Source organism: Plasmodium vivax, chromosome 11 (genome assembly GCF_000002415.2).
Source record: "Plasmodium vivax chromosome 11, whole genome shotgun sequence".
Classification (NCBI taxonomy): domain Eukaryota; phylum Apicomplexa; class Aconoidasida; order Haemosporida; family Plasmodiidae; genus Plasmodium; species Plasmodium vivax.
The window spans coordinates 60,279-86,590 of record NC_009916.1 but is presented as its reverse complement, the minus strand read 5'-3'; the positions used below and the strand labels follow the sequence as shown (position 1 = coordinate 86,590).

The 26,312-nt window shown below is 42.2% G+C and overlaps 4 protein-coding genes across 4 annotated transcripts; 3 read left to right on the top strand and 1 right to left on the bottom strand.

Moving 5' to 3' along the window:
- Nucleotides 1–1,077: 1,077 nt before the first annotated feature.
- Nucleotides 1,078–8,046, top strand: PVX_115420 (hypothetical protein, conserved; the record flags this gene model as incomplete). The annotated part of the gene is made up of 1 exon (XM_001616424.1): nt 1,078–8,046. The coding sequence occupies exon 1, from the start codon at nt 1,555–1,557 to the stop codon at nt 8,044–8,046; it is 6,492 nt and encodes a 2,163-aa protein (XP_001616474.1). The 5' UTR covers nt 1,078–1,554.
- PVX_115425 (hypothetical protein, conserved) lies at nt 7,707–10,187 on the bottom strand (the record flags this gene model as incomplete). The annotated part of the gene is made up of 2 exons (XM_001616425.1): nt 7,707–8,896; nt 9,047–10,187. The coding sequence occupies 2 exons, from the start codon at nt 10,185–10,187 to the stop codon at nt 8,754–8,756; spliced, it is 1,284 nt and encodes a 427-aa protein (XP_001616475.1). The 3' UTR covers nt 7,707–8,753.
- A 1,650-nt stretch (nt 10,188–11,837) lies between these two features.
- On the top strand, nt 11,838–19,719 carry PVX_115430 (hypothetical protein, conserved; the record flags this gene model as incomplete). Its single annotated transcript, XM_001616426.1, has 2 exons — nt 11,838–11,933; nt 12,076–19,719. 2 exons carry the CDS (start codon nt 11,838–11,840, stop codon nt 19,717–19,719), a joined length of 7,740 nt encoding a protein of 2,579 aa, XP_001616476.1.
- Nucleotides 19,720–21,590: 1,871 nt separating this feature from the next.
- Nucleotides 21,591–26,068, top strand: PVX_115435 (hypothetical protein, conserved; the record flags this gene model as incomplete). Its single annotated transcript, XM_001616427.1, has 2 exons — nt 21,591–24,564; nt 24,777–26,068. 2 exons carry the CDS (start codon nt 21,591–21,593, stop codon nt 25,196–25,198), a joined length of 3,396 nt encoding a protein of 1,131 aa, XP_001616477.1. The 3' UTR covers nt 25,199–26,068.
- Nucleotides 26,069–26,312: the final 244 nt, after the last annotated feature.

Here is a 26,312-nt window from a genome sequence, read left to right as displayed (position 1 = left end):
CGTAGGGCAATTGTTCAGGGGTGTGCACAGACCAACGGGGGAACAGTTTTTACTACTGGAAGGTGGATTTCCTTCGGAGAGGGACCCACTATGTGTGTGGGGGGTGACGGTTCCTATGCCGCTTCAGTTGCCACGCCTGGGTGGTGCCAGCCCACACGGGAAATGATTCACTTCCACGTGGCGGAGCAGCACAGATCAGTCTATTCCCCCTGACGCGACGGGAAAGGGATTCTTCAAATTTGGAGCTGCCTATATAATTTGCGCAAAACGAATGGGTCTACTCAGATGGATACAGAAGTGGCGATTTGTTTATCGAAGCGAAGGGGGACATCCCTCTGCGCCGTTCTGTCACCTTTTAATAAGAAAAATGTCACCACTCCGTTGGGCGAAGCTCAGCGGATGTTCTTCCTCCCCGGTGTGCAAGCAAATTTGCATACTTGCATAGCTGCATAGTTGCATAATTGCATAATTGCATTTTAAAAGTTATTATTATTTTTTTTTCTTTTCTTTTTTTTTTCATTTTTTTCTTTTCTTTTTTTTTTTCCCCTTCCTGCGGATTTGTAGAAGCGGTTCGAAGTGCCGTGGGACTTCCCACCTTGTGCGAAAATGTACACGTAACGGGGGCCCTTTTTTAAACGCGCTGCAGGAGGGAGTATACATAAGCCGCGTAATAACGCGTGCAGTAAAGGGACGCAGACGTGTAGTACCACATTTGACGGCCCCGACGAGGGTAATTTTATAGAAGTACATGGTCACCCCATGCTGCCCATTTATGCGTACGTATATTTTTGCGGTGAAAGGGAAAGAAAATTGAGGAAGGATTTTTCCGACCATTCTTCATGACTCTGAAGGATTTCTCGTTTTCCCGCTTTTGAAACTACCCCAAATGGGGCATATCAATTTTGAACATGAAAAAGGGAAAAATTAATTTTGACATGGTGAAACGATTTAATAAGCGTAGCTTAGTGGGATATTCTTTTTTTTTTTTTTTTTTTTTTCACATATAATGAATTAAATTCGCGTAACTTTGCAACTGTTTTTTTTTTTTTTTTTTTTTTTTTGGTGTGATTTTGCTTAGGCATATTATTTATATATGCGTATGTATCAACCCTCGTATGCATGTAGCTGAAGGGGTGGTGAGCATATAACTGTTTTCGTTGGAGAGGTTTAATGGGGAAAGGCGGAAGAGGCGTCACATACGCTCAGTTGCTTGTGTATGTGCGTCAAACGGCGTAGGGGTGGCCACAAGAACGTACTACCTGTAGGTGTAACTCTACCTTTGGCGGCACCTCTACTGCTCCCCCTGCTCCTGTTCATCATAAGGACATTCTTCCAAATAGGAAGGCGAAGGGGGCGCCCATTTTGTGAGTAGAGAATTATTTCACCCATAAGAAGACCCGATAAACAAAGGAGCTATCCGAAGTGAGGCCCCTCTGCACACACCTCCCCCCCCACGCACAGCACGAACATGAGATGGCCCAGCAGACCAAATCGTTAAGAATCGAACGAACAGAAAAGTTTTAACACTTATATAAAAACCCACATAGACATATAATGAAAAAGGAGCTGAAAGGAAAAAAACCAAAGGGCAATGTTAACAGTAGTGCTCCAAGTAACAATTTTAAGGAGGAAAAGAGAAAAATTAAAAAAAAAAAAAAAATTTACTTCAACAGCGCGAAGGGGGGGTTGCCAAGTCAGGCCTACGAGGGAGCCGCACACACAGGTGCTCACATAAACGCGAATGTAAATGTAAATATAAATGACCCAAATTTCGGCCACGTCCAAGGAGACGAAAGACAGGCGTTTCAACAGAACCGAAGAATTGAACCCAGAGCGATAGGGGGAGGAGGCCCCGTACACGGATTTGACCAAGGGGGAGTGATAAACAGCGCCGCAAATAAAACTAGAAAAGGCGTTTTACAAAATGTTAATATTTCACCAAGGGGGAACGACAAAGATGGTAACTTTTTCACGACCGGTGTGGACGCAGGGATGAACCCTTTCGATGTGAAAAATAAAAAAATAAACAAAAATGGGGGTAGCGGCCTGGGGATGGGTAAGAAGCTTTACAGAGGTGTGGGAAATGTTAATGAAGTGAACTCTGGAAGGGTGGATAACCAGCCCGCCTTTAAGGGGGGGGACGTCCTTTCGCTGGATGGGGGAGCGGCGGGAGGAATAGCAGCAGGAGCGGCGGAAGTACCATTAGGTGACAGCTTCGTCACAAGTGGAAGCACTTTCGAAAGTGCGGGCGGAGCGAATAGTAGAAAGGCAAACCACGCCAGAGGACACATCAGCGGTGGAAGTAATCACCCCCAAAGAAGCTGCTACCGATTCAGTAGCAGCCACTACTTTGCGAACTCACCCAGCAAGCTGAACTTGGCCTACACACATAAGATTTACAAAAATAGAGCCAATTTTTATGGCAAAAAATATTTTAAAAATAACAAAATTGTGAATAATAGTATGACTGGTCAGGTAAAAAAGAACGAATTTAACCCTACCGATCATTACAATATCAGTTTTGTAAACAACATGGGAAGTAAATCCTTGTTAGATGCTGACGACTCTGGGAAGGGAGACCATTCTGGGGATACCTATTTTGACTTTTCAGCAAATGGGATGAATGCAGTTGAGGGGGGTAGGGACGATTTGAGCGCCCGCTTCGATGTGGATACGAGCGAGCGCAGTGGCGTTTTGGACACTTCCACTTGTAGGGGTCAGCAGGGGGGTTACTCTCTCTACGGGGGGGCGGCGAAGAGCGCCAACCAAGAAGTGGGCAGTGGTGGAAATGGCGTCGATGGCAGCGGCTTCAATCTGTATAGCAGTGCGGCGGTGAATGGCGCTCCAGGCAGGGAGAAGCGCGAGATGGGGGAAGCGAACTTCTCTGGTTCAAATGTAGAAGCGGTAGATGCAGAGCGGGTGGAGGAAATGAACGAGCAGATGCTCAGCGAGGAAAAGAAAAAGGAGAAAGAAGCATTTGCACAAAGGTATTTACACAAAATAGTAAAACTTCTGTCTGAAAAAGTAAAACGTATGGTAACGGTGACAGATAAGGAGTGCATTCATTTGGTGAAATCCATTGTAGAGCTCCTACAGTGTGTAAAGAAGATTATAAAATGGTCAGAGGAGTGCCACTTTCACTATAGCATATTCGGCATCGTATTAAATATCTATGCCCATGTATGTGTAAAGATGTTTTCACAAAATGACATTTTAAAAATAGCCAACTTAAAGTGCCTGGTGTGCATGTTCAAAATTTTGATTATGCTAAAAAGAGATTCTTTTAACCTTTCTTATGCCTTTTTTTTATTTGTAAATTATTTGAAGAGCAACATAGATGGGATTGACATCCTGACGAAGAGGAACTTAAAATACAACAGCAAGGTTGTGAATAATGATGAGAAGATATTTTTAAAAATGCTAAACTCGTTTGTAACTCTTTTTGCTCATTGTGCGGAAAGTCAGAGTAGCATCGTCCGGGTGGAGTCTCTCAAGTCGTTTTGCTGCGTGTTGGGCATGTTGAAGGGGAGGCACCGCGAGGGCGAGGCTGCTGGGCGGGCATGGTCAGTATGGGCGGTATGGTCAGCGCGCAGGAAGGTAGGAAGTGGGGCGGATAAAGGCGTAGCAAATGACAGGGGCAGCCAGATGGGGAACCATCTAGGCAGTACCATTACCGACAAGGGGGAGGAGAACCCTCTCGGGACAGGCGAACCGAGTGATGAGCCCCACTCCGCTGTCTTTACCCCGTTCAGCAAACACCTCATTATGGGGAGCCTGGTCGGCAAAAAGGGGACCATGTTCAGGGGACACACCACGGGGAAGATGATAAATCTGCAGAAGAATTATTTGAGTTTTTTTAAAAGCAACTACCTCTGCTCGGAGGTGTACACGAAGGGTGGCGGCGAAGCAGGGAGGAGAGACCAACCCAGTAAGGCAAGTGATCAGCAGGGGGGTAGCTTCCAACATGGGGGTGCCTCCCAGCAGGGTGGCTTCTCCCAACCCAGTTGTGTTAACAAAAATGTGGGGGCGAAAAAGGAAAACGCCAATTTGTATAAAGCCAGTGCAAGCAGCATACCAAATCAGCCGTGGCAGAAAAGCAGCTGGCACGAAAATGCAAAGGATGGAAGTGCAAATTTGACAAGTGACCAATTTGGAGGCAACCGAAATGTAGAGGAAAGAGAGTACAGAACGAAGAACTCCATTTTGTTAACCAATTTTGAAACGATTTTTAATAGCGAGCCGAGCAGTGGTTGGTTGACGAGCAAAATAGACGACGAGGATGAAGAACACATTTTGCTTTTCATCTTCAGGATATTCGATTTGTTCGTGGACATGTATCAAGATAAAGAGATAAGTGAAATGATACAGAAAAATATCGTTTTCTTTTTTAACCATATCGATGTGCGTATATTTAGCTACGTGACTTATTTGGTTAGCAAAATTTCGCACATCATTCCGATAAATAAAAGTTTTTTTAATAAATATGTATCTGTCCTTTTGAAGAATTTAAACAGGGAAAGACGCAAATTCATATTCCTCATGCTCTCCTACAGTGAATACGAAAAGAACGGTTTGCACGTTGTGTTGAATTTGCTGAGCAACTTGTGCGTTTATAACTTCCATTATAAGACGAACATTCAGTTGATGGACTTTGACAGTATTGGTGATGATTCTTTGAGGAGGAATTTGGGGGAGGAAAACGATTGTGGGGGTGGCATGGGTGATGGGGCCACTGGCAGAGGAGGTGCAGCCAGAGGAGGTACAAGCAGTAGCATTACAGATGAGTACAACCCGCACCCGTCTCTTAACCCATCGAACGATGACTCCTTTGGCGAGGCGAAAGACTACAGTAATGTTAACGAGCATGAGGTGTTCCTTGTGGACCACATGATATATAACAATGAGGAGTGGTGTTCCGTCTACGCCGTTTTGATTGTCCTATCGTTTAAGTACCCGAGTTTGATGTTTTCATTTTTTTTTAACAAATTTGGAAGCAGCTTTGTGCAGAACGGGGACAACTGCTTACCGCATTTTAATTTGTTCGATTGGTCTCACCGATTTGGGTACTACCTGTCGAGCGGTGTTCTGAATGCCGCTTTGGAGGGAGGGACCCAAGTTGATGCCCGCATGTTGGAGGGGGTGAGAAGTGGTGGTGCTGCTGCTACTACTGCTGGTGCTACTGCTTCTGAGGAGAACCATGGGGGAAGCCCCCCGAGTGAACGTTCGGCCGCCAACGAGGGGGGCGAGAGGGATGGGGCGCTCCCCGCAGATTACAGGAGGGGTGAACCGAATGAAGCGACAAAAATTAGCAGTACCGCCAGTGAGGTAAACCAGGTGGAGACCCATTTCAGCGCGGGTAGGAAGCAGAGCCTTCCGTGCAAGGAGGATGTGGCACTGGAATTGCTAACCCATCAGATGTACGCCTTTTTAGAGTACCCGCACTGTGTCCAACCGAGTATATGCGATCGAGAATGGAACTTCTGTTATGTGTACATATCTAGCATCCTTAACCTTTTTTTTAACAAGAGTGCTTCCTTTTTTGGAGAAAATTGTTTTTTTTTTAAAAAAAATATATGGCACTTATTGCACGATAGGTCTAACTTAAAGACGCACCATTTTTTGGACCTTTTAGAAATGTTTAAGGATTCAAAATTTAACTACGTCAGTGAGAGTAGCGAGTTGGTGGGGATGCTGAACTGTGTGTTTAACCCCTCGGAGGAGGGAGCCAAAATGGGGGAAAAATGTCTGGAGGTGAGTGAGAAGCTAGAAGAGGGAGTCTCTATAGGCAGAGATTTAATGGCCAAATGGAGACAAATGATGAGCAATGAGGAGGTGATTTCCTGTGGAGATAACACAAAGGATGACCCTGAGGGGGACTTAATACATTTTAAGCAACCCTACATGAAATACTCCAGGCGTATTTCCGAAATGGTAGAAGAACACATGGCTAGTTGTCTTTTTTTTCAAATTATGGTGAGGGATGCTTACGCGCCGAATGATCCGCCCTTTGCACACTACGAGGAGTATTTGCGACGAATTAGCGTCGAGTTGGTTGCGACTCGGTTGATACACAGCGAGACGGGGTTCACCCATTTGTGCTGCTTCCACGGGGGGGACACTTCATTGAGTGACCTCTTTTTGGGTGACGGTCCGTTAGTAGAAGCGGAGAGCACCTGTTTGGAAGCGCCATTTTCTCATCAGAGTGTAGCGAATAAGGGGGACCTTTCGAACAGCAGCGTGGGGAAGGAAAGGCTAAGCAGTTTGGCGCAACACCCTGCAGGGGGTATTCCCGTTGGAAAGGATGCGACTATTGATATGTGCAACACAATTGAGGAAGAACGTACCTTTCTCGATGCGATTATTAAGAGGAATGCAAAAATGGAGGAGCTGCATAGGAATGGCTTTGTCGATTTGGAAGGCGGACAGCACTGCTCCTTTGAAGGAGGGGATGACCAGGGCATTAAACAGGCTAGCAATTTTAGAGCGCCTGAAAAGAATTGCGGCGAAGACAAAAGGGAGGCAAAAATTTGGCCATCTAGTGTGCGTAGCTTCGTTGCAAAGTTGCGTGGAAGCGGTGCCGAAGGGGGTGAAGAAATGGAGCGAAAGGTAGCCGAGGGAAGGCACACCTTACAAAGGCGAAATTTTGAAGAGTTCAAATTTTTGAAAGCGAAAGTAAAAATTTTGCACGAAGGGAAGAAGAAGAATAATGGAGTGTCGAGGGGGGAAAAAATTATAAATTTTGAGAATAAATTTCCGGAATATTTTTACCACAAAAAGGTTATCAATATAAATCATAAAATAAACAAAAAATTGATTAAAATTTATTACCTGTTTGGTGCGAATTATTTTTACACAACAGATATATGGAAGATAGTTCGCACCATCGTAAGTAAAATTTACGAGGAGAATTTCTTCCTGTATAGCGCGTTGCAAGACTGCTTTTGTAGTTTTGGCGGTTTCCCTGAAAGTGGTCAAAATGCAGGGCACAATTTTGAGGCCAAGGAAAAGGATTTTTTTTACAATTTTGTGCGCAAGGCGAAGAAGGGGAGGCACGCCCAAGCTGTCGATTGGATGGAGCAATTTAATCACGTGTTAGTTGGAGTGGATCAGCTGCTAAACGGAGGGGACAACAAAAATGGGAGCAACACATATTCAGTAAACGTTTTAATAAACAAGATATTAAAAATTATTTTAAAACATTTGAAGAATACAAATTTTATAAACTATAACAAGTGTTTGAATTTTCCTTTTCTCTTTTTGTCCTTTTTTGACGTAAAAATTAAGTTATCCTTCGAAATGGAATCCTTTGCATTTTTGGAAGAGCTCGATCGAGGAAGTTTTAAAAATGTCCTCTTGAATTTGCCTTACCATGTAAAGTACTTTTTTGGCAGCTTATTTTTGTATATAGAGTACGAGGATATTTTCCTTGCGAACAGGGAGGAGTGCCAGGTGAGGGAGCCTCAGCGTCGGCCCAGCACTAGCCAATGCCGAGGCAGGCGGAATGGCAGTAACTTAACAACGTACAATTTTATCGTCGAAAGTGTGCTGGCGGAGGATTACTCTCTGAAGAATTTAAAAAATATGAACAAGACAAACAAGAAGGATACAAAGAATTCTCTGTTCGCAAAGCGAAAAAAGGCAAAGGTGGAAATCCAAAATGTGAAGAACACCTCCGACTTTGAGCTGGAGGAGAAATATTTGAAAGTGGACGATGCGAGTGTAGGGAAAGAAAAAAAGGAAAAGGTAAACAGGAGAAGGGGTCCATTAAAAAAAATAAACAAATTGAATTATCACAAAATAGACGTTAGCGAATGGAATGTAAAAAGTTTGCGATGTGCAGGTGACAGCCCGCGCGGTTACGCAACACCGTTTAGAAGTACCATAACTGTTGAATTTAGAAAAGCTGTTAAAATTAATTTTGATTGCTCTTCCACTTTGCCCGTTAAGTGCAAGGTACACTTTTGCTATTGCCCCTTGGAGGACGGCGCGTTTTGTTCTTTCCCCCTGGCCAGGACGAAGCATATTTACGTGCACCCGTCGCAGTGATGGGCCGAGGGGGGGAACGCTAACGCGGTGGAGAAGCGGAAGTGGAAATGTAGCGATAGCGAAATTGGAAGCATAGCAACAGCGAAACTTTAGCGATTTCGATTGCGATTCGATTGAGAAGTGCCTCCCATCTGGGTGATGAATTCCTGCTCGACTTTTTTTTGTTTTTCTGAGGCGTGTGCATTTAGGGGTCCACCTTGATCATATAATTAACCCCTCGCAATGTTTCCCTTTTTTACGAAAGAGAATAATTCCCCCATTTTTGCGTTTGAATTTGTTTCATATGTCAATTTGTGCCGATTCTGCGTGGTTTTAAATCGCAATAAAACTTCCCTTTTTTTGTTACCTTTTTTATAGCTGGAAATTGGAACGTTTTTGTGGCGGTCGTTCTGCTTCGCCATTCGCCATTCCATCATTACGTCGGTAGCTCGGCTACCGTTCACGCAAGTTTTTCCTTTCTTGTCGCATAGCCGAACTGTTTCAGTTAACATTTCGATAGGGGTAGGGGGCATATGCAGACGTATAACACGAGTCATTTTTCAATCTTGATCATTTGCGAATTAAGGTGGGGACTCTCCTTCTGGAACGTGCACTGAAGGAAAGACACGTTATAGGTAGGCCTATGTGTTGCGGTGAAAATTGCGCTTAATCCTCTTGAGCAGTTTAGGAGGTGCAAAAAAAAAAATGTACCTTAACTTGGGACCCACTTAAAAACGGAACTTTCCCACTAAATTGTCGTTGTTGGCGTTTTTCTGAAAATGGCTGAAGGCGAAATCTTCACTTGAGCCGGACGTGCAGTTCATTCTCGATGGGTTGTATCTTTGGTGCTGCTTCGGTGCGGGCAGTTTGGCTAAAGAGAAAGAGAAATATTATCACATGACGGAAGGAGGTTTTCTCCTTTTTGGCGGTGTGAACATTCATAAAAGTTTTCAATGTGCGCACAATTGGAATGTTTTAATTTTTTTTTTTTTTTTTTTTGTACTACCTGTGTAAGGATTACCATTCGTGTTGCTAATCCCTCCTGCGGACTTGATGGAGTGTCGTTCTAGGTACCCCCTGGGAACATTGCTTCGCTTGTCGTACATTTCGGTGGTATCTTTCCAACGAGCCGTTTTCTTTTCATCTAAGGAGAGGGCATTTTCATTTGTCCATTTTTTTCTTTTCGAAGGGTAAACATTTCTCATATATTTGGATCTGTTAAAATTGGTCCTTTTATGTCTGTAGTTTTTTTTCCACAGCTTTGGTTTTTTCTTGGCATCTGCAGTTGGGGTAGTATATTCATTTTTGTTGCGCGTCCCAGGAGTGGGGTTCCTCGGCGGTTTATCATTCCCGTGTGTGTTAACCTCAAATGGTTGTTCATCGTCGTGTGTTTTGCTTTCACGTGTATTTTCATTTTTCCAATTCAGCAGATCGAAGCTGGAACATTTTTGTGAATATTCCCCCTCGATGTTGGGATTATACTCAGGGGGAGCTTCACACCGGTTGGCTCTTTCCTCATTAAAGACGTCACGCTTATTATCAGACGTTTTGTAATAGGAGCTGTTCAGATCTGCACAGTCGCTAGCTTCGTACGTCTCTTGAGTAGGGGTACCTTCTTTTGCCTCTTCCAGCATATCCTTAATGTATTTATTTAAACCGTTGCAAAGAACATTTTTAAAGTTTTCAATTATTTCCTCATTTGGGAGGTCAACTTTTGGGCTGTCATTTTCGCCGCTAATTGTGCCGCTTAGGTTTTTTACCTCTTGGTTGCATTCGCGTAATGAATAAATTCTCTGTTTGGTGCTTTTAGGGGGCAGTGAGATGTGCCCAGGGGGTTCCTTTTTATTTAACTTTGAAAACATATTTTTAGTTTTTTTTTTTTTCAAAATGATGTCTATGTCATCTAGAGAGTCATCCGAATAAACGAATTCGCCATTTTGGTTTGGAAGTTTCTCAACTTGTTCAAAATCGGAGTTAACATGGCAGTTTTTTTTCGCGTCGTGTATTATTTGGTTGATCGTTTTCTCTAATTTGTAGTGTAAATTTTTTTTCCTGCTTCTTTTGCTGATTAGCTCTTCAAATTGTTCATCATCAGATGGGGCTGCATTGCAAAGGGCCTCATAGTAATAGTTGCTGTTGCATGGGAATGGGGGGCATTTCATTTTTTGCCTTTTCCCTACACAGTGTTGCTTTGCAGAGGTACGCCGCGATGTGCAGAGGTTCGCTGCGTTGTGCTCACTAAGAATGAGCAGCCAAATGGGGAAAAACAAATCAGACCAAAAGAGGCATCAGCAGGTTAAACAAATAGTAGAAGGGGTAAACAAGACGAAAACAAAAAAAAAAAAAAAGGGGGGGAAAAACAACTAAACAGTCTTTAGCAGACAGTTCGGCGGAAAAAAACATTTTTAGAAAGATTTATTAAAAAGGAGAAATAATTGGGTGAACAAAATTCCGAGGTGACTGTTTGTTTCCCCCCTTTGTGGAATAGCTCTGCTTGAACTTTTCCCTTTTGAAAAATAGCGGGTGAGACGCATTCGCCGAAATGGGAAGCAATTAAGAAAAGTGAAACAATTGAAAAGGTGAAACAATTGAGACGGCCGTAAAGATGTTTTCTTGTTTGGGAATTATTTCTCACTCCTTGGGTAGGAGACGCAGAAGGCTATGTAACCCTCAGGTATGTACACTTTTTTGCGTCATCAAAATTGGCGATTTTTTTTTTGGAAATTGAAAAATGTGTAAGCTGTGCAAAATGCGCAAAATGTGCAAAGTGGATTGATTCCCGCATAGTTATGTGCGCAGGTCGTAATTTGGAACTGAGCCTGCCTTCACGGAAGGGGAAGCATCAAACGGTTTTATTTTACTTCGTTCTATTTTATTTCGTCTTATTTTATTTTTTCCCTATTTCCTCATTATGTACCATTTTTGTGCAGCCGCGCAGGCGCTGTAACTGTCTTTTGTGCGATGTTGCTCGGCACGCTTCGTAGTAGGAAGTGTCACAGCATATGTTTTTTTTTTTTCCTACACCTCATTGGTGTGATGATGCAAAACGCAATATGCGGGGGTACAACACACATTGCGTTTTGCGTAAAATGTGAGGAAGGCCTTTTTTCGTGGGGGAAGAATTTCCCTTTTGGGAGGATTGTCGCTTAGGACAAAACAACGTGGAGCCACACGGGGGACGCTTCGACATTTTAAAATTGGGGAATTGGCACAAATTGAGAGGACTCCCTTTGGGGTAGCCCAACTGGGGAAGTTCTGCCATTCCTTTCCACGCTGCATAATTTGAAACACACTTTTAAGATTAACAAGCTGGAGAAGTTCGAAAAATTTTGAACGAACTTTCAATTTTTAAATAGCGCAATTTGGCAATGTTTTTTTTTATGCTGCTGAATTGTTGCTTTATTTTATTTTATTTTATTTTTTTTTTTCCCCACCATTTTGAATTTAATCTATTGCACAAGTCAGCATTACGACTGCTTAGATTGTTCAATTTTGGCAAAATGTTTTTCCCATTTTTTGTTCTTTTCTCGTTTTTTTGCTGCTTGTAGCACACGGAGGTGATGACTCCCCTGCGTCATATGAAGTTCACGGGGAGCATATTTAAGATGGTGATAGCGGTATGCTGAAAAGGGAAGGCTGCTTTGCATGGTCACTTCGTTGTTCGTTTTTTCTCCATTTTTTTGAAGCTAACGTAGAAGTGAAGGATCATAAAAATTGCAATAAATTAATTGCCCCTTTTTTTGCGTATTTTTTTGCTGACCGAGTTTGCACATTTTTCCGCTTTTTTTTTTTTGGCACATTTTGCTCCAAAAATGTCCGCGGAGGAGGCGAAGAAAAAGAGCTACGACGATATCCTGCTACATTTGTGCTTGACGAAGGATGACAAGATTAAGCCTGTCTTGTATAAGGTAACGATATGTGCCGCTTGAGATGGGTGTTATGAAGCGGCATCATGTGTTGTACATTTTGTTTTTTTTACCAGATGTGTTGCAATAGTTTTTGGTTACTCTACTCGTTATGCTTTTTTTTTTTTTTTTTTTTTTCCGGCAGTTCATCCCCGTGCTGCTGAACGAACTGCTAACTAACGAGGGGACGCCACAAAGAACACTTATCGAAATTGTGAGTCACTGCATTTTGAGATGCAAATCGTTTGAGCGGATTGACATCCCCCTGTCGGACATAGTGGGGAATTATTTCCAACATGTGGGCCAAGCGAAGGGGAACAGGATCCTATATAAGAGCACCCTGTCCATATTTTTAGATATCGGTTTTAAGGGCGTAGACGATGGGGAGAAGATAAAATTTCAAAAGATGCTAATGGAAAATGGAGGCCAGTTGTCGGCGGACAGGGAAGTGGGCATCCTTTTGATGATAAAGTTTATCGAGTGTTTGGAGATTCTAAATGATGAGGGGAATAAGAAGGAGATGGAGGAATACTTTTCGGGGGAGAAGTCCTTTTCGGGGGAGGGTAACAAGGAGGAGGCTGCATTGGACAGTCAGATCGTCCAGTTTGTAAAGCACATGAATGAATTTCTGGCGATTCCAATATACTGCAAAAATGTGGAGGAAATAAAATTTCTTCCAAGTGATGTTGTCAAGATATATAAGGACAAATTTCGAGGTAGTAAAAATTACTCGGTGCAAAATCACATCAAAATGAAGAAGAATACGTTGTACTTTTTGAGCAGTTTCGTGTGCAATCACAATTTGACTTACGCTTCGTACGTTATTTGCTCCACCGAAAAGTACGACGAAATTAAGGAGTATGCCAATACGCTGCTACTTGGGAAGAACCGATTTGTAAATTTTAATGATGCCCATTTTGTAGCCACAACTTTGGACATACTGAAATATTTTGATAATAATATCTACCCAGTGCAGTATGCGGTAAAAATTTTGACTTTATTTGTGAGCAGCGCTGAGGTGGCAGTTGATGGGGCTCACTTACACTCGTTGATGAGTTATATATTTTTTTTTTTCTTCCACTTTGTTAATGATATGAAGAGCATCCACTTTGAGACAGAGTTTTCTAAATTTCAACTTTTGTTCCATGACAAAACAGAGTTTGTAAAATTTTTAAATCGAAGTGGGTACACCATCATCAGGTTGAAAAATGAAGATTTGAAAAAGTGCCTCTTCAGCTTAATGTTGTTCATTTTGGAGAAAACCCCAAATGGGTTTCTGCATGAGTATGTTGAGTGTATTTTCCACCTCATTTTTTGTTACCTGAAAGGGTTGGATGAGGAGGGAGTGGATTCTGACCATGGCGGTAGTGACAGTTACGGGGCACTTACAGATATCTCTACTATGATAGATAAATTTTTTGAAAAGCTTCTCCTGGAGGACCAAATTAATATGGCCGTGTTGGGAAAGGCGTACACTTTGGGGTACTCCTTCTTTGATAAGCTGAAAAGGTTTAAGAGGAGGAGCAACGAGTCCTACATACGGCACAATGATATAACAAAAGTTCTGTCCGCTTTGGAGAAGTATTTCCAGAGGTGCATGCAGGTGGGGGAGGTGGTACGAGAGGGGGTCCAACAAACGGGGGAGTGCATATATCGTGTAGAAGAAAATGCGGAATGGCGTGGCCGTATGGGTAACTCCATTTCGTCAGACGAAAATGGACACTTTGCATTGAAGGGGAAGAAAAAAGGGGTTGCTCAAACGCACAGAAAAGACATTCGAAAAATAATAACCCAGAATGTTGCGCACTTATTGGACCACTTTGTACCGTTCGCAAATAACGCGTTGCTAATCAGTGTGGTGATGAAGTGGGCCGTTAGCATATTCGCCTCGGGGAGCTGCGAATGCGTGTACTACCCGCTGCTGTTTGAGCGGAGCAGCAACGTCGTTTTGGCAGACTTAGCGCGGGATTATTTGAAAGGGCAGAAGGGGGAAAAGAAAATCGCCTTTGACGAGTACACGTGCTTCGTTTCTAAGAAGTTGTTTCGCGTGGGGAGAAGCGGTGAGGTAAGCGGGGTGGTCAACGGCGTGGAGGTGAGCGGCGAGAACAGTTGCGTTGATGAGATTTTCCATGGAGGCAATTGCGAGGAAGAATCTCTGAACTACAGCCAAATAGAGGAGCCCAGCTGGGCTGCCACGCAAAGTGCAGACCTTGCTACCGAATATGCAAACGCGCATTATGGAGAGTATAGGCTAGACCAACTGCACAATCTGATTGAGCACTACAAGAATATTTCCTTTTGCTCCTTCTCCCACATTGAGAGTGTCTATTATGCCCTGCTGATCCTGGACCTGTTTCTAATGGGGACTATAAATCGCGAAAGGAATATGAAGGAGGATTACCTTGTTGTGTACTGCTCCGTTTTTACGCTGATTTTAAAGAGGCTACGTTCCTTCCTGAAGGGAGTCAAAAGGGAAGAAGGAGACGCGCACTTTAGGAGAAACGAATTTGAAAATTTAATAAATGGCGAGAGGGGGCTGTACACCCACTTGGCCATTTTAGCAAAGACGAGAATGCAGTTAATTTTGAGCAACATGCTGTACGTAGGCAATCACAAGCTGGTAAAGAAGGCAACAAAGTTGTTGGCCAGAATATATCTGCTAGGCAGGGAAACGCACGAGGATTTATTTGACAACCTAGTGATAGGTTTTACATTAGAAAATGTGGGAAAAGTGGCCAAAAAATCAAAGGAGGAGTGTCAAATACTCTGCGCGCATATGTACCTATTTGGCTACTTAATAAAAAAGGAAAAACAAATTGGTCAGAAGTACTCCAAGGTTGTAGAAGTGGTCACACATTGTTTGCTCCACACACATCATAGCTATGTGAAGGAAAAGAAAAAAATTGAAGAGACCGATTTGCTGAGGTACTGCTTCAAGTTCCTCCGTTTGGTGTTTTTTTCGAGACACTTTGTGCAGACGTGGCTTAAAGTGGTAAAAGAAAGTAGCTACTCAGAATTGCCCCAAGGGGGAGAAGATTACGCTGTTCAAATTCGATACGCAGTGGAGGTCCTCATGGGGATACTGAAATACGCCAAGGGGAATTTAAATGGTGCTAACATATGTTTAGTGAAGAATGTGTTGAAGCTGTTAAGCTGCTTACCCACGCTGAGAGATGATGCGATTAATGCCATTCTGAAGGAGGACATAAGGGCCTCCTTCCATGTGGACAACTTACAAATTCAACAAATCTACGGTCGCTACGTATCTCACATGATTCTACGGTTAGAGAGAACCTACGCGGATGAGGTAGCATCAGATTTGTTAGGTTCCATTTTGGACCACACGAAAGTGAAGGAAAAAGGTGGAAATGAATTTATATGCGTAATTCTGTGCTATGTTATAAATTACAACCCGTTTTTGGAACACATAAGGAGGAACTTCACATCGGTAGCGGAGTTTCTCATTTCGATAATCAAATTGAGGAGCGACGTATATTCTGAGTACTGCTCTGTAGCGTTAAGCAGTTTGTTTTTTGCCCTCTCCGTTCAGTCGATTGTAGACGTTAATGATGTGGACAAGCTGGGGGGGGTACTTTTTTTTTTAAAGGGAGGAAAAACGAGCAGGGGGAAAGGCACAACTGTTGAGGAGGAAAATGGAGTAACTACCTTCTCTAACGACGCAGAAGGGGTTTCCAGCACGGGCAACATGGAGACCTTCTCAAATGCTGCAAAACGTATGAGAGTGAAAAATACGCTTTTATGGAAGGAGCGCAAAATGAGTTGCGACATTTTGGAGCAGGCAAAGGGTTACCTGGACGATATATCCCTTTTGGGCGAATCCAAGGGGGGGTTCCCTAACAAGGAGGAATCGCACGAACAGGCGATGTTAAGAAGTAATATGTGCAGCTCCGTAGGTGTGCCTACCACTATGGTGAACCACGAGACGGTGGAAAAATTCGCCGAAGGGGTGTACCTTACCTTCAGTGAGGCGAATGAAAATTTGCTGTACAAAACGTATTTTAGGAAGAAGGAAAAAGAAGTAGACAATAATTTTATAAACGAAATAAAGCAGTTTGAAAGTAGAAAAGACTACGTCTTGAATAATGTGTATGATTATGTTAGTAGCGAAAGGAACATAGAATTAATTGGGCATTATACATCCCTGGGAAGGCACTGCTTTAGCTATGTGTACGCCTTTCTCTTCATGCAGTACTCTGATTTGGCGCTGTACAGGTGCGACAGAAAAATGAGGGAATTTTTCGCCCTCGACGGGGGGAAATATGTAGGCGGAGATTTGGACAGTTATGGAGTGACTCACTTGTTGGGTAAAATAGGAGGGGGGAGTAGCAACCATGTTGGAAGTAGCAACCATGCTGGGAGTAGCAACAATGTTGGGAGTAGCAACAATGTGGGAAGTAGCAACCATGTTGGAAGTAGCAACCAGGTGGACCCGCATCAGTGCGTCCCCGCCCCCAGTGTGGCCGATTATAAGAGGGCCAACAAAAGACTCTGTCATATCGTGAAGGCCATTTGTAAGGAGCTGCTAGTACGTGCGGTGAAGTCTCGGCACGAGATAATCAAATTGAAAATCTTTCAACACATATCGGTGGCAGATGTGAGTAGGACGATGAAGCGGGTAGAGAGGGAGTTCCTACAAATGAATTTCGCCTCCTCCGATTATGATTGCGTGCTGGATGCTCTCAACGAAGAGCTGACCACTTTCGTCGCGGCTAACCAGAATGAGCTAATTAACGACGCCATGCTGATCTTCCTAATAGATATTCTTAAGAAGATAGACTTAAAAACGTTTTGCCAAAAAATGGCCCCCTTTTTGTCCTTCATTTGTTCCGTAATTGAGTCAGCCCTGATGAACAAGGAAATGTGCATCACCTTTTTGAATACGTTTAAGGGTGCGTGCGTTAGGTTTTTTTCCGAAGGGGGCAATCCACACAAGGGTAATCACGTCGGTGTGGGGGGCATCACCCAGCAGCAAGGCGGAACCCCCCTAAGTGGAGAATCATTCACAAGGAAGCTGCATAGTAAGGAAGAAGAGGCTAGCCATACGAACGAAATTTTACAAAATTTACTGCAGTATTACCACAAATTTGAAAGGAACAAAAAGGTAGAACTATTCTTTAGAGACTGCCTAAACAGTTGCATCCTGTCATCGGAAGGGCTAAGCTTGGAAGTGAAGCCGTTGCTGCAGTTTTACATACATAACAACGAAAAGATGGGAACAGATTATGCCGATTTGGGAATACCAAATGAGGGGAAGGAGGATAGCTACACAAAAAAGGAACTCTTTTTTATCAAATTGGTTAAGTACAATAATGTAGAAAAGGAAAAAGAAATTTTAGAGAAAATAATTAGCAATTATGAACATTTAGCAGACATAGAAGAGAGCATCAGACATATTTTTTCATTTTTATTTGAAGAAAATAACGTGGGGAAGTTTCTGTTAAGTTGCGTTTCTTTCGTAATTGTGAAGTTACTAGATAGGTACGAAGTGTTACTAAAGGGTAATGCATTTCTAAATGTGCAATTTTGCATAAGTATTTTTTCTTCCTTTTCGGAGTTTATTTCAAAGCACATATGTAATTGTCACTTGTCCTGTGGGAACGATTTGGTGTACTACCTGGTTCACAGAATTCCGTTTTACCATTATGTGAAGTTTGTACATTGCACGTTGTTGGGAGACCATTTTGGAGCAACTCGCCATGTTAGGGATGTGCAGCAGGCTAGAAATTACTGCAGTGAGGTGATCCTTTACTTGCTGAAGAAGAAATACCTTCTCGATTTGGATGACGAGCATATTTTCAGGGACCAAAGGAGAGTAGGCGATATAAGGCAGTACGAGGATTTGAAGATGGTGAGGGATGTGAATTGGAAGGTGAAAGAATTTATCGGAGGAGGTAACTTCAAGGCGAAGGTGGAGCAGGAAATTGGAGATCCACCATTGGGCGGTGACGATAGATACTTAGACTGCGCTGATGCGTCGAACTGTCTGCCCCTGTTAACCCTAATCGGTGAACTTGAGAGAAGCTCTACTGTGGTCGACCCGGAAGTGATTCTACACCAGGGGAGTGATGCACAAGAAAGGGTAAGAAAGAACGTGGAAAAGAAGTTAACTTCACTTGGGTGGAACGGCAGTGTGGTCATCTCGGCACATCTGCGTGGGGCAGTGACCAAAGTTCTGACGGCCGAAGTTGTCTCCCTATGCGAAAAGGCAATGGAGCAGAAAAAAACATTCGATGAAGAAAATAAAATGCTGCTAAAAAAAATGGAGTCCAAATTAACGGCCACAAGTTTTATAATAAAAAATATGAAAAACGTTGAGAGTAATTATTATAAAGATGTGTACGAAATTTTACAGAAGAGAAATATGTTCCATTTTTACAAATTTTTTAATGAGTACGTAGAACAGTTCCACACCTTTCTTCGTTCCACCTTCACGAAAGATAAGAAGGCGTGCTTTACATCGATAGAAAAATTTGTCGATTTTTTCATTGACATTTATAAGTGCGAAAATTGTGACGAGTTGGAAGCAGAAAATGTGGAGAAGTTTTTAAATCTGTACTGCAAGATAAGGGACTTGTTTAGGGTGGCCAGGAATGGGGAAGGTGACCTTTGCTTCTTCTCCATTTTGGCCCTTTTAAAATGCCTTACTTTTATGCTCTTCCTGGTGGTTAGAAGTAGGGCGAAAGGGGAAAAATTAGAAAGCGTATCTGTTAACCCTCTAGAGATTGAAAAAGGGGTTCCAATTGATGAGGCGGAGATTTACACCCTGTTTAGTGACATTTTGGACGCCCTTCTGGATGTACACGAATTTGAGCTGTTCCAGCACATATACTTGTTCATTTTTAATATTCCCTGTACTTATTTGGAAAAATTTAATTTTGTAAAATTATGGAAGTGCTTCCTTTTTTTCATCAATAAGTACTTCCACAACTGTCGTGAGAGTGTCTCCAATTATGACAGCAGCTTATGTGTCCACTTCTTTAAGTTGGGGATGTGTCTGTTCTGCTATTTCCTCTCCAGGGAAGATGACATGAGGACTTGGTTGCACCTTTTCAACTATCAGCACTTAAATAGGCTCTTTAAAATGGAGCGCCTGCACAACTTTCGATTCGAAACGAATGAGGAGTATCGTCAGGAGGATGTTCTTAAGGGTATGCGCTGTGAAGAGGCGGGGGAGGCAAAAAGTGGTACGAATAAGTGTTGGCGAATTGGGAGCACCCCGGACGATTCACAAAACCGCAAGCAAGGCGCACTCCCAATCGGGGAAGAATCCTCTTTTTCCAGTCACCTAGAAAAATTCCTATGCCTCCTATTCGAGGTCAGCAAAGAAAATGGGAACATTTTAGCTGTACTAAAAACATTTTTTCAATTCCTTTTTTGTAACAAAATATTTTTGCACCAAATAGGCGAGGCAGACATGTGGGGGAAGGTATATAATTGTATTTACCTCTCCATTGTGAGAAACAAAACGAAGAAAGAATTTGACCATTTGATGGACATACTTAACATACTTTTGTGTATGTACAACTCTTACGGTTATGAGAGTGAGCGCGATAAGGGGATATGCCTGAACATCAAAATTAAAGAATTTGGTTTCGGCCTTTTTGGTGAAACGGGGAAGAGTGATCATCTGAGTTCTGGCGCGCCCACCTTCCTCTTTATCACTTTTTTTAAGATACGAGAAAAATCGAAGCTGTTTGTGTTTCCCGACCACGTCACGCAGAATTTGCGGTACTCCATAATGTTGAATTACCCGCATTTTTTTTTGTAAAAACCGTATGGGGGGTAATTTCCGCGGATGTGTTTCGTGTGGCCTACGTCTGATTGCGCGGAAATGGAGGTTCTTTGGAGTGGGCATCCGAGGAAGCTTTTTTCGCCCCCCCACATATATACATGTATGTGTGTACGCATGTATGCATCCCTCATGTTGTCCTTTTTACCCTAGTGTGCATACACGTAGCGCGTTTTGCCTATTCGTTTGCTCCTCTCAAAACCGACCTTATGGCGCTTTTGCGCAAGTCAAAAAGAACATTCGTTGGGATGTGCTACTGCTTAAAGTGTGATTCATTTGGGTGGCCTTTTTTTTGGGGGCGGCTTAGCCCATCCGTGTGGGATACGCAATGCATTCGTGAGTTTCACATCATTTGAAATGTTAAGATTACGGAGAGAGCCATTTGTGTGCCATTCGAGGAGGCCTTATGCCATCCGTTTGAAATGGTAGCGAGGTGAGCGGCTTCACAAAAATGGAAGTTCATCGTGATGTCAGAATGGGCATGCACGAGCAAGATAACTGTGTGGACATACTTACCCCCATGGTGCATATTTTTACGCACGCTTAAGCGTGTTGGCGGTGCGTAGAACAACTTTAAAGGATGTTCCTCTTTTGGGAAAAGAGCTCATTCGAAGTGGTAGCACATATGGGTTATGTGTGAGACGGTTACGTATATTTCGGGGGGGAACCCCTTCTCATTTGTGATATGGTTCGAGGTAGCAGCCTTACACGTTTTATATCGTTCCATGGGGAGGATCTTTTTGGTGGGCTCGTAATAACGTACCGTTCATCTGGTGGTAATTCTTTTTTGTATGCCCACAATGTGGTTGTGCATTTCCAGCTGGGGTTTCACAACTGTAGTTATTCCCCTTTGACGAAGCGGAAAATTGCTAAACTGAGGACTTTTTGCAATTATTTGGTGAGCATTTTTTTTTTACCATAATGTTAATTTTTTAGCTGTTCCGTAACTGCTGGGGGGGTTTACAGTCCCAAACAGGGTTATCATCTGTGGCATATATTTTTTTTTTGCCCTTTCCCACTTCTACATTTTGGTGGTATTATTATTTTTGACAGGGATGAGAAAAAGGAAATGTTTTATCTGGTCCAGTTACTCTTGTGTGACCCCCCTCCTAAGCACATTGTTGTGTTAATTTTTTTTAAGAAAAACCTGTTTTTACGTTTCACTCGTTTTTCTATTCCATGCTGTATATTTTGCGAGCGATTTTTTTTTTAAATAGCCATTTTTTGCAGTCAACGCGGGGATTATATTTATGCGTGGATTGCATCAACTCGGTATTACTTATTGCATATTTTATATACGCTGATGAGAATAGGCCTTTTTTTTTTTTTGTTTTTTTCGCCTTGCCCGCATCAGTTCTTCCGTCATTAATCACCCTTTTGATTGCTTTAAAATTTCGTGTGAGGCTAAATGGCTTGCCCTTTGGGTTACAAAATTTACGTATACATAATAATTTGGTGAATATGAAGCCATGATTCGTTTTGCCCCCAAATTTGAGATGTTCTTTCAGTATAAGCACATCCTTTTTGTGATAAATTTTTTTTTTTTTTTGAACATCTTTATTTGTGGGAGGAGTGAATTGCAATTTTCTGGTATTTTTTGTTTCCTACATGGGGTATTATTTTTATACATATTTGTGCGAATCGTTTTGAGAGTATTCCCACGTTTTTTCAACTTGGTGGGGATTTTTTTTTTTTGGGACTTCTTTCCCAATATTGTTCCCCTTTTATCATCTTCACATAGTATACATATCACATCGGCGGTGAAGTCTACCTGTTGTATGCAAAGTTATAAGGCAACCTAAGAAGGTAGCTTAGCTCCCTCTGCTCAGTAACCTTTTAGGAAAAGAACCATGGAGGAGATAGAGCTACATATTATCAAAAATGAGATAATAAAAATAGGAGATAAGCTAATAGATAGTGATGACATATTTCATTTGTGTAAAAGAATACAGAGGAGCAGAATAACGCAATGCATTGACGCCATTTTGGAATGCATTTTTTACATGCCAGTGAAGATAGGAATATATGCAACGATATTGGGAATAATAACGAAGGACGATGAGAAGCTGAAGCTGCAGTTATTCTTGAAGCTAAATCATAATATAGAAGTTTTTATAAAGGACAACTCCCTGCACTGCCTATTATGGATAAGGTGTATAATCGGTTTAAGCTGTTGCCACGTGTTTCCCTTTTCTCAATGTTTAAATTTATTTAAAAATCTGTACGAACTGTGCATCGAGCTGTACAAGGAAAAGGAGTTCATCAAGGGAGACAACATTTTGTACTTATTTTTAAGCAATTTCTTTTACATATCCAAGCAGATATACGATGAGAATAAAGAGGACTTGGATAGCATGCTGACCAGCTGTTTCGATTTAATAGAAAAAAGACAAGAACATATTGATAATATAGATATAGATAATAATGACTTGGCGACCGTCGAGTATATTTACATCTACATTAACAGTGTTATACATAGTGACAATTTTTACGATAGGTTGTTTTATTTGAAAAGTGCGCTGTACAATTATGTGCAGAATAATTTAAAGAGCGTAGCCACGCATAGGTTCTATCAGAAGGAAATATTTCAAAATATATTTTTAAAGAAGGAAGGTTTGGAGGATGGTTTACCTGGGGAGGAGCAGGAGTCAGAAGTTCAGAGGGTTGTTCTTTTGGAAAATGGAGATCACGTTGTGGGTGGCGTAGCGGATAACGCTTCGCAGAACGATTTGGGCAACTCGGGTAAGGACCCCTCTGGTGGGGCATCACTACAAAATTACAAGAAAAAAGAGATAACCCTTCCAATGGCCATCGAAAAATGCACAAATGTAGAATTTTTTGCGAACTACGAATGCGCCCAGAGTATCTTCAGTCTGCAAATTAAGTTTAAGACAAAGCATGCAGATAGTAAAAACGTGCACGACGTGTGGTTAATGCAAGAGCACATTTTACACATCATCCAACTGTATAACAATAGCGTTGAATTCAGCTCCAAAATATTAGGCCTGTACGTTCAGCTGCAGAGCAAATTGTACAATAATGTGTTAATAGAATGTATCATCAACAAATTGTTGTCCTCTTTTAACAAAAAAAATTACTACTTTTATATATCCCTCGTTCATAGATTATTGTTAATAAATAAAAATCTGGGGAGTGTAATCATCAGATGTATTAAATTTGTTTTGAAACAAATTGGGAAGCTGGACAACGAATCTTTTTACCTCTTCATGGAGCTCTGCCTCTACATGCTGTCCTACTTTGCCTACGAGAATAAAGTGCTGAAGAGCAAGGAGAACTTTTTTAAAAGGAAGTATAACGACATGAATAAAATTATAAAGGTGCAGGAGGAGAACCTGCAGAAGATGGGCCTCGAGAAGGGGGCGGAGGCCCAGGAGGGCGAGGAGCCCGCGCAGCTCAAGAGGAAGAGGAAGCGGGACGAGGGGGAACTGAGCGGGCAGCCTAGTGAGCAGCCCGGCGAGCAGCCAAATGAATACGCTAATGAGCAGCCAGGCGAGCAGCCAAATGAATACGCTAATGAGCAGCCAAGTGAAATGCCCAATGAAATGCCCAGTGAAAACCCTAATGAAATGCCCAGTGAAAACCCTAATGAAATGCCCAATGAACTGCCAAATGAACCCCCCCACGGCGGAACCGGCGCAAAGAGAACCCCCGTCATCCTGAAAAAAAACGAAAGCACGCTGAACGCGATGAAGAACCTGGACTGCAAATTGCCATTCTGCATTGAGGCAGACGTGAAGTACAGCTCAGATGAGGAGGACGATGGGGGAGGCAACGCAGATGCGGATAACGCGGAGAAAGCGGAAAAAGACGAAAGAGGCGAAAAAGACGAAAGGGACGAACGGGACGAAAATGACGAAGAGGAAAGTGACGATGAAGAGGATGACCCAGAAAATGACCAAACTGATGGCAACAAACACATTTTTGACGCCCAGAGTTTTAAGGAGGAGTTGGAAAATCTAGACATGGGAGATAATCTGAAAAAGTTCACCAATTTAATGTATAGTGTGAAAAAAAAATATTGCCGAAAGTGGACTCGAAATTTTTACTTTAAATCATGCTCCTTGATATATAAAAACGAGTTAGAAAATTTGATTCCCAAATCGGTTATCACCTACTGCAACAGTTTTAAATGTGATGTGGATCGTCAGCACGAAGGCTTTCACGAGTTTGCCATTTTTACCTCCATTTTGAAGTACTCCATCGACGAGATTAACAACATAGAAGATCAATTTTATGACATGAGCAGAGAGGACGATTATAATAACGATGTTGAGCAGAAGGCTTTGGACAAATTTAAAGATTCGATTAATGCGTTTATTCAAACGTTTTTTAATTATTTAAATGAAAAAACGTGTTTGAATAAAGTGCCCCATTATTTTGATAACGTAGAAAAGAATATTCACCTGTTGGATAACCTTTCAAGTACCAATTTGGATGGCGGCGTTTTTGACAGCTACATTTTTCCAAGTGATTTTACAGATGGTGAAGAATGTTGGAACAGTTACAGCATTTTAATTTTGTTTTTTAAGGCTCTCATATTTTTTGACTCTACAAATGTTTCTTCTTTGAAGAAGACCTTCAAAAATCACGCGGTCATTTTTTCGAATTATAAAAATTCGGGTGTACTTACATCGGAGGAGGAAAGGCTCCAGTTCGAAATGGAATTGCTGTCCATCGTGTACGCCTACTTTAACAACTCCATTTTGCTGAACGCTGTTGTGGCGATTTTGCTTGAGAACGAAATTGTGCAGGAGTTGTCCGTCATGCATTTTATTTTTGCGAAATTGGAGGACTCCAGCTTGGGTGAGCATGCGCGTTGGGGGTCGGCGCCCCAATTTGGCTTAAGCCTGCATTGGCCTTCTCCTACATTGGCCTTCTCCTACATTGGCCTTCTCCTACATTGGCCTTCTCCTACATTGGCCTTCTCCTACATTGATCTACTTCTGCATTGACCTACGTACGTAAGCACCTGCTCATTTATATTCGCTTCTCCGCGTCCACCCCCCCCTTTGCAGACGAATACTACGTGCTGAGACTGATCTACGAAAGCATAGACAACCTGATCATAAGGAAGGAATGCACGGACGTGGAAAAGAGCAAGCTGAAGAGGAAGCAAACCAAGAACGAAAACGAAATGTTAATAAAAGAATTGGAGGATAAAAAGAATGAGCTCATTCAGAAGGTTTTCCTTTTAACCAATAAAACAATTTTCATGCTAAGTGAAAAAATGATGAAATTAAAAAATGAAAATAACGCATACATGAGCAAGGAGCTGTTAAAAGAGTCCTTGGTGTTTTTGCGAACGTACGCCGACTATGTCGATGCTGACCAGTTTTTGCAGCTGTGCCAGGAAAACAGTTTCGCCTCGGAACTGACAGAACTGGCAACTATTTTTAAGTACGCTAGTTTGAAGAAGAAGAACCTCGAAGGGAATTAGGACTCGCGTTTGACATGCTTATGTGTTATGTAATTCGTATCTTAGTAACAATTTGTCGTGCTTTCTGCATAAAAGGAATAAATTATTCCCTTTTTCGTGCGGCCCTTTTTATATTTGTTTGTGAAGGAGGCCCACAGGTGGGAGTACCCCCTGGGCTTCCCACATGGAAGTTTACCATTCCACACAGCGCAGCTGCGCGAGGGTACAAAATGGGTGACTTCACTACGCGTCACGTCGCGTCACGTCACTGCACTTATCTTTGTTTATTATTTTTATTTTATTTTTTTTGCGCACCGACTGGAGCCTCACCGAAGGTGCAACTTTTTGGTGATTACACAATTTTTCTTTTTTGAAATATGTATTCATGTACATATAACACAACACGTGGATAAAAAATGGATAATTGTTAATGCTGCTGAATGGTGAATTAAAGAGTTTTACCCCCTTGGGGTGTTTAATTTAGAAAAGGGGATAAGAAGCCACAGAGGGGGTGTTCGCTACTTGAATGGGCAGCGAAAATGGCACGAATAAGCAGACGCTGCGAAAATTTTTGTCATTTCATCAGACAAATGAGAATCCACCAAATGGGAAAAAAAAAAAAATTGAGGGATGCGCTTTATGGCAACACATACGTCAGTATGGTGGACTAAAATGGGGGAAAAAAAAAAGTAAAAAAGTGGCACTAATTCAGATTTATAGTCTAAACAAATGTGTGCATCTTTAATATGCAACTTTGCAGGCATTGCGGCAGATTTTTTTTCTTCTCTGCTGTGTTGATTTAGGCAAAAAAGAGGGGAAGGGTTCCATACCATCCTCGGTTCATCTACCGCTTAGCTATTCAAATGGTTGTTCGCTTATTACGTTTTTTTCACTGCGGGAATACTTCAAAGAGGCTGCTGCGTGGGAACCTAACGTTTGTGACGCGTTTAGTCTTCAGAGAAGTAAAAGAATGTGCTGACATTATACACTGTTTAAACGCCAATGGAGCAATTTCTGCCTTTCCGAAGTGAAGCCCCTATAAGGCACATGCTGACGGTGCTAAGTGACCAGCCGCATTTGAAACATGTCACTGCTCCGTTAAGCATACGCACCTGGCGTAGAGAAAAAGGTACAT